The sequence below is a fragment of the Wolffia australiana genome, chromosome 10, assembly GCF_029677425.1.
Source record: "Wolffia australiana isolate 7733 chromosome 10, ASM2967742v1".
Lineage (NCBI taxonomy): Eukaryota > Viridiplantae > Streptophyta > Magnoliopsida > Alismatales > Araceae > Wolffia > Wolffia australiana.
In genome coordinates, this window is record NC_135844.1 from 9,924,303 (window position 1) to 9,932,993 (window position 8,691).

At 40.6% G+C, this 8,691-nt stretch overlaps 1 protein-coding gene and 1 pseudogene across 1 annotated transcript; one reads left to right on the top strand and one right to left on the bottom strand.

Annotated features, from left to right (window-relative positions):
• Positions 1 to 2,758: 2,758 nt before the first annotated feature.
• LOC144708270 (uncharacterized) lies at positions 2,759 to 3,415 on the bottom strand. The gene has a single exon (XM_078581522.1). It carries the CDS (start codon positions 3,413 to 3,415, stop codon positions 2,759 to 2,761), a length of 657 nt encoding a protein of 218 aa, XP_078437648.1.
• A 429-nt stretch (positions 3,416 to 3,844) lies between these two features.
• Positions 3,845 to 4,908, top strand: LOC144708271 (cytochrome P450 89A9 pseudogene; annotated as a pseudogene).
• The last annotated feature ends 3,783 nt before the right edge of the window (positions 4,909 to 8,691 follow it).

Consider the following 8,691-nt stretch of genomic DNA (forward strand, 5'->3'; position numbering starts at 1 on the left):
TAATGTTAAGTACCTCAGACACCTGATTAGTTTTCTGAATAGAGTAGGATCCACTTCACCCCCTCCTCCTTCTCTGCTCAGCTTCAACAGACACTCCATTAGTGACTTGGATGAGTTGCATTCCCTCATGTTGAATTCATCAAGAATTTTGAAGGCATAGAGTCTTTGAGATAGTCTGATTTCGGAATTCTTCTCCATCACTTCAATGCCCAAGTATGAGTTGAGCAAGCCAAAATCAGTCCTATCAAATTGAGTCTTCATAGAGTGCTTGAACTTCTCTATCTCCTCAGCACTTGACCCCGTGATGATTAGATCATCCACATACACTCCCACCAGTAGCTTATGTTGTTTAATGCTTGAGATGTACACAGCCTGATCACTTGCACTTCTTTTGAACCCAATTTTAGTCATTGCTTCATCCAATTTGAAATTCCATGCCCTTGGTGCCTGTTTAAGCCCATACAGAGCCTTTTTCAGCTTTAGGACATAGTTCTCCTTGCCTTTTTTCACAAATCCTTCCGGTTGAGCCACATAAATCTCCTCCTTAATTTCACCATTTAAGAAGGCTGATTTAACATCTAAATGATGTAGACGCCACTTTGACTGAGCTGCTAATGCCATAAGGATTCGAATGGATTCCATTCTTGCCACAGGTGAGAAGACTTCATCAAAATCAACTCCTTTTCTTTGACTGTAGCCTTTTGCAACTAGTCGGGCCTTGAATCTTGTCACTTCACCCTTAGAGTCTCTCTTGACTCTGTACACCCACTTCACACCAATTGGCTTGCACTTCTCAGTCGGCTTCACTAATTCCCATGTGGAATTCTTCTAAATTGCTGCGATTTCTTCACTCATAGCTTGCCTCCACACTTCATCTTTGACTGCTGCTCCATATGACGAAGGCTCTTCACTCGAGATGAAACAGATTTCATCATCTCCCACTTCTTGTGTTTCCTCATAGATCAAATGAATCGATCTCAGCTTTTTGGGTCTCTCTTCTTCATCAGAGAGTTGACTTTGATCACCACTTTCATATGGAGGTTCATCCAATGCTGAATCTTCTTCAGCCGTTGAAACTTCAGATGAGTTTACCAAGTCAATGGCTGAGGTAAAAGTGAAGTCAATGCTTTGACCCACCCATTGACTAAAGTCCCAGCTCTGAGTTTCTTCAAAAATGACATCATGACTGATAGTCACCTTGAAGGTTACTGGGTCAAGGCACCTATACGCCTTACTGCCCAACTTGTATCCAATCAAAATCATAGCATTGCTTCTATCTTCAAGTTTGCTCACCTTCTTTGTGGTCTTCACATGTACCACTGATCAAAACACCTGCAAATGCTCTAAATTCGGCTTTCTCCCACACCATCTCTCATATGGAGTTACACCCTAGAGGCTCTTTGTGGACAAACGATTCAAAACATACACACAGGTATTCACGGCCTCTGCCCACAACTCGAGAGGAAGCTTCTTCTCCTTCAGCATGCTCCTCACGAGGGACATAATTGTCCTATTTTTCCTCTCTACCACTCCATTCTGCTGAGGTGAGTAAGGGGCAGTAAGTTGTCGTTTAATTCCGTTTTCATCACAATAAGACTTGAACTGATCGGAATTAAATTCTCCTCCTCGGTCTGACCTGAAGCATTTGATTTTTTCTCCACACTCTGATTCAGCTAGAGTTTTGAACCGTTTAAAAGCTTCAAATGCCTCTTACTTTTCTTTCAGAAAGGCCACCCACATCAGTCGAGAAAAATCATCAACAATTAAGAAATAATACCTGCTTCCCCCGATTGTTGATGGTTGAATGGGCCCACATAAGTCACCATGAATCAATTCAAGTCTCTTAGAAGCTCAAAATTCTGAGGCACTTGGAAAAGGTCTTCGAATTTGCTTTCCGGCCACGCAATTTCTGCACTGTTGATCAGAGAAACACACCGAAGGTAGTCCCACTACCATCTCACTTCTTCTCATATCATCTATGGCCCGAAAATTCTGATGACATAGCCGATGATGCCATAGCCACACTTGTTTCTCTTCTTCTTGAGTGAGCTGACAACATTCAGACAGATAATCGGACAAGATACATACTTCCCCCTGTTTTCTTCACTTTCGCAAACACCCTGCCCACATCATCAATTATAGTCAGAAAACCTCCACTTAGTGAAGAGTCAAAGCCGGCATCATCCAATTTTCCAAGACTTAAAATATTAGCCTTGAGATCAGGTACATATAACACCCCTTCAAGCTTCAACTCATCACCATCCGGACAGTTGACTAAGATAGATCCTTTTCCCTCAAACTTGATCGAGGATCCATTGCCGAATTTGACAACTCCACATTGATTTTCATCTAAGGAATGAAAATAGGATCTCTTACACGTCATATGAGAGCTAGCACCGGTGTCAAGGTACCACACGCCATCTTCAAGATTTAACTCCTGAGCTCCTTGCAGCAAGACATTCTCCGTGAATGCCATGAACAATTTTGACTCTTCCACAGTCACGTTGGCAGCCTCATCTCGAGCTCTTGGCTTTCTCTCATTAGTGCATTCATCTGCAAAGTGCCCAAAACCTTGACAATTATAGCATCTAACCTTCGATTTATCAAACGGCTTTCTTTCCCCTTCTTGCTTTGGTTCATCATTTGCTTGAGATCTCCCTCTGCCTCGGCCTCTTCCTCTACCTCTTCCTCTGCCTCTGCCTCTGCCATGCGAGGACTGCCCTTCTTCTGGCTTCGTCTTCTTAAGTTGACTCAACGATCAAGCCAATAACACTTGCTCCTCTTCTCTGGCGTCTCTCTCAACAAGACGCATTTCATGAATCCTTAAACATCCAATGGCCTCCACAAGAGACATAGTCTCCACATCACCGAATTGTTCAAGAGTGAGCGTCAGGGTATCATACCTCGGAGGCATTGACTGAAGTAGTTTCTGGACGGCTTCTTTGTCTTCAATTTTGTCACCACATTGCCGTAATTCGAAGACAACTCTTGTGAATTTATCGGTAAAATCACTCAATTTTTCCCCTTTCTTCATGGTGAGATTCTCGAACTCTTGCCGCAAACCCTGTGCTCTGGATTGGGCGAGATGATCTATCCCCACGTGAAATGATCGGATGATCTCCCAATTCTCCTTCGCTGACTTCTTGATGTCCAATTGAATGCCAGAAGTCTCCGAAATCACAGCTAGCATAGCAGAGAGGGCTAACCTGTCCTTCTGCCGATTTGTCTCTGTTCCGGCCACCACATCCCACAAATTTTGGGCGTCGAGATGCACCTCCACCCGCATCGCCCAATGCCAGTAGTTCATCACTGAAAGTTGCATCAACGGCGTCGGCACCACGACCTCAAGCTTCCACACAAAGTCTTCGGCCGTGCATTTCCCTGCTTGCATTAATGATTCAACTCGCTTCGGCATCGCGGCAGATCCCTGGAATGCGAAGGCTCTGATACCACTTATAAGCAGACGAAACTCCCAAGAACGGTCTGAGGCGTTGCAAGAAAACTCAAGAACTCACTAAAAGGAAATGAATCAAGGACACAAGAAGTACACATGCACACACACAAGTTCACACTATTGTCTCACACCGCCCTCATACAGGGCATTTATACAAACACTGGCCTACTCACACCGCCCACTCTTCCCCGTGTCTTCATCTCAGCAGTTATAACTCCTCCGCATTGACGGCTATGATCATACCTCTGCACTCAAAAGATAAACCCGTTAGATTTAGATCCAACGGTGAGGATCACCCCCTTGAGTACCCTTACCGCGAACCACAACACTATCACCACGGCGAAGCACGGCCCGCTCTGGACCCTCCTCTATCGCAACCTCGCAAGCGAGATGCTCAGCCCGGGCCGCCTCCGTCAAACAACCGACTCGCGCCAATGGGCCTTACAGATCCTCCTCCGCGAGCTCCAGCCCATGGCAAACTCCACCGACGGCGTCGTGCACGTCCGAGACGCCTTCCAGTACGCCATCTTCAGCCTCAACATATTGCTCTGCTTCGGCGAGAAGATGGAGGAGGCCGCCATGCGAGAGATCCAGGCCGCGATAGCAGCGCACCTCGCCCAATACGTTGACATCGCCATCTTGGATATCATCCCCAAGCTCGTGAGACCGCTCTTCAGAGCCCGCTAGAAGCGTCTCCAAGGCGTTCTTCAATGCCTACGAGACCTCTTCCTCCCCTTGATCAAATTCCGACGACAAAAGTGAGAGGTTTCTCAAAGCTTCTGCTACGTGGACTCTCTCCTGGCCCTAGAGATCGCCGAGAAAGGCAGGAGGAAGCTCTCCAACGAGGAGATACTCTTTCTCTGCGTGGAGTTCTTCGATGGGGGCATAGAGACGACATCCACAGCGTTGGAATGGATCATGGCCAACCTCGTCAAGCAGCCTCATCTGCAGGAGAGGTTGTATAAAGAAGTGGGATCTTGCACAGAGGAAGAAGACTTGCATTTGAGGCTGTTCGTGAAGGCGGTGGTGCTGGAGGGGCTGAGGCACCATCCTCCTTCGCAGTTTCTAGTAATCCACACTGCTGGAGAAGAGACGAGGCTGACGGGTTACACAATACCCAAGGGCACTGCCGTTAACTTTGGGGTGGGGCGTTGAACTTAGACGAGGGTACGTGGAGAGAGCCCTTTGAGTTTCGGCCGGAGAGGTTCCTTGAAGGGGGCGAAGGAGAAGGCGTGGATCTGACAGGGAGGAAGAAGATTCAGATGTTGACGTTCGGTGCTGGACGGAGGATTTTCCCGGGGATGAATCTTGCACTGCTGGAGCTTGAATACTTCATCGCCAATCTCGTGGGGAGGTTTCGGTGGGAGGCTGTTGATGATGTTGACTTATCTGAGAAGTTGGTGTTCACCGTGGTGATGAAGAACCCACTCCGCACCCGCATCTCACCCAGATGATGATGATGCTGAGTATGATTATGATGAGGATTGAGTTTTTAAATAAGAAGACATTCTCAACAGGATTTATGTCTAACAGAAAATGTAACAATGCAGATGATGACGATCCGTATTATGATGCTGTTGTGGATGACGATGATGATGATGGGTTGTTAAATAAGAAGACATTTGCAAAGGGCTTTATGTCTAACGGAAAATCTAAGGATACATATGAGCTAGGTCAATGGTGCAGTCACCTTAAGAGTCAACCATAAAATCTACTGCATGCATTAGAAGGCTGAAATGAAATCCCTTCGTGGACCTTTTCTTGGTAACTCTTTGGAATCCCATTATTGGGGACTGGTAGGCGATAGTTACGGCACAATTGTCCATCCATCAGATATCATTGATCTGAGCCTTCACGTATTACAATCCCAGCTTCTCTTCTCTGGCACATTAGGCCCACATGCCAGCTACAAATCAGCCAATGAAGGTACATTATGCCTTAGTAATCATCCAATATGCTTTACTATATTAACTAAGTCATGCACATTACTAAAAATAGTACATCATTGGATTCTAACCCCTTGAATTCAATTAAAATAATTCCTTCACAATCAAAGGCGAACCTAAAATTGATGCTTCATTAAATATGATCAAAATCAGTGATAACATGCCTGTTTAGCTATCCAGGTAATTAAATAAAAACATTAATATAGAATCCATCTCATCATACAAATAACTGTTATCGATCGGGCAATGGAAAATATGGGCAAGAAGATTGATTTGGAAAATAGTGATGATGCGCAGTGTGGTAACAAGAATAATCTAGTGCAATATGACGAGCAGTGTGAATCTTTATGCTGTCAAGATTATTTATTCATATATAGTACATAGCAGATCGTTTATGTATTATGGGAAAAAGATTTAAGGGCCTAATTTAGCCCCTCTCTCTTCTTGTATCGTATATTATGGATTGTACTGAGTTTGTTTTAACTAGAGTTTCAAGGACTATTAAGCTTTTAAAAAAGAAATATAAGGCATATTGTTCTCGTAGATAGATTAAATAACTACTTGATGAATATTAGAACCTACAAGACCTAATCAACCCAAACCTAAAATTGTGCCCACCAGATTTTATTTTCTCCTCATTTCACATGACTTAGGTTGCAATGACACATCATCTTAGTGTTATATGTTGAATTGATGATTTATTTATTGACAACCTTCCCGAATATGTCGTAAGATATATACCTTTATCATTAGGCTTAATACTAGGTATATTTTGTACGGTTCAAATGTCATAACCAGCCACCCGACCATGAATACTGAGTTGATGATCTATGGGCATCTTACTTAAGCCCAAAAATGTGATTTTATAGCAACTTTAGGTCTCCTATTGATATATACAATATTGATATATCTTTCAAGTATGTTACAATAACAAAACTATAGAACTACTGAAAAGTTTCTATTGTAATTTAAAATGTGAATAACAGAGGTTAAAAATAATGATGATACTCATATCCACAAAGAAGTTATAATAAGATAGGTAATGGGTGATGAAGTCATGCTCAAGATATCGCCCATGTCTGAGTGTGTATCATATTTTACAGAAGCTTTAAATATTTATTTTACGCTTCTTCTGTGATATCTTCTGCATTGTGTGTCATATTTTCAGGGCTTGTCTTAGAAATTACTATTGGGGGAGATGATACCTTGCCATTTTACTTATCGTTGAGTAAATTAACCCAAATAGAATTACCCCGTATCTAGTATATATGGGCATTATGTATTATATACCCTTCGGAGACAATTTTACACAACATTGACAAGTTGGGAAACTCTTAAAATTACAAATGTAAAATTACCCACTCTATCTAAAGGTACGCTTGTTTCACTCATAGAGCTGGCCTAGTATTGCTATAAAATCACATTTTTATGATTATATCAAATGTCTATAGATCATCAACTCAATAATATTGCTATAAAGTCACATTTTTCATTCTAGATCAATATAATTACACGAAAGCGTCTTGGAATGGAGATATCACTAATGTAATTATCTTTCGATATAGAAAATCCTGGAAGCCACACAAGCCTATAATTCCTAAGCCAGAAACTATATTTCTCAAAATTTTATTAGTACAGAAAGAAAAGATTAATTAAAGATGGATCATATAGACAAAGACCAAAAGTACATTCTGATCCTGTCACCCTATGTGGAGTCGAATGTGCAGTTATTATTTTCCTTGATTAAATATCTTTGAGTCATTCTGATTTTTAGCTAGTAAACTTATCAACGTGGTCCTTGATGCATTGAAAATCCTCGTATTCTTCACAAACACCCACTCTAGATGAGGATGGATCCCTAAGGATAGAGGAGGGTGTGCCAAAGACTTTTATGGGTATCTCTAAAATGTTGTTGTCCTCCTTTTATATTAAACTGGGTGTTTGTCATGAAAACTATACTGTGGCTTCAAAAAAACCTTTTTAATGTGACCCGTTAGGCCAATGTACTGATCCATTTAATACCTTTACTAACTAAATACCCTTATAATTCTAGATTTTGGATATTTTTAAAGAATTTTCAAACATCATATTCATAGAGATATTAGTGTTCTAAGTAAAATTTGTTTTGGGTAACTAGCTTTAATGATTTTTCTGCCTTTTACCTTGTCTAATACAGTCCCACATCCCCCCCAGCCCCAGTGTCATGATCAAATTCATTCAAAGTGCAACCAATAATGGGCCATCCAACTATTGTGGAGGGTGGCAATATGGACTTGCTATTCAGGATCCCATGATAGATCAATGATAAATTAACATTTTCTTTATTTTATAGCCTAGGGGCATGTGGAACTAGAGTAAAATTTACGGGTTTAATATGTAATATAATGCAACATGCATCTGGACACATTATAGAAGGACAAAATCCATGATAAAATTTTCAGTAGATATTCTCAAAATATCACAAAATGTCAAAACACTTGATGAGGTGCCACCTTCTGAGATGACAAAAAATGTATAGAAGAACAATTCATCCATAAATATTTATTAATTGTCTCTTACTAAATCTGACTATAGACCAGTCATGCATCATTAAAAAGTAGCTGGATCTAAACGCATTTTCCGACATGCAAAGGTTCCGAACATAAAAGTAAATAAATTATTTCTTTATCTATAGGATGGGTCTTTTTCTGATAAAGTTTTTCAAAAACACTTAGCTGAAATTTGTTAAAATATTTAATCAACAAGATCCAGAGGATAATAGTATATTTTATTAACATAATTTAATTTCCTATCATTGATGATATTCATCAACTAGTCGGGAACCTAGTTGGAATTTCCTCTCTTTGTTCATTTCTGACCACAGTTTTCCTTGTTTTTTAGTAACAAATACATAGTACCCACCCAAGGACAGTCAGAAATTACACAAAGAAAACCAGCTTTTAACCATTTTCATATTTCTTTTCTAACTTCTACTTCGATAATATGATTTAAATTTCTTAGACACTCCCTAGTTTGTAGAAGTTGTATGGATATACTTACCACTTTAATATCACAAATAGATAAAACAATAGGATATTTATAATTTCTGCCCATGTCAATTACTCTTTTTTTATTTGATAGATAAAGATGAATAAGTAATACAACGATAATCAAAACTTAACATTAATAGTTCATATTTTATTGTAGATGGTAATGGTTTCAAATTAATATTTGCATCAAGATAATGAACGTCATTTGCAGCAAACGACAGATCATATTGAAATTCGTTGTTAGGTGAACATAAACCAAAAT

Excerpts from the sequence above, each read along its gene's own strand:
- LOC144708270 (XM_078581522.1), bottom strand. The coding sequence starts at position 3,415 with ATGCCGAAGCGAGTTGAATCATTAATGCAAGCAGGGAAATGCACGGCC.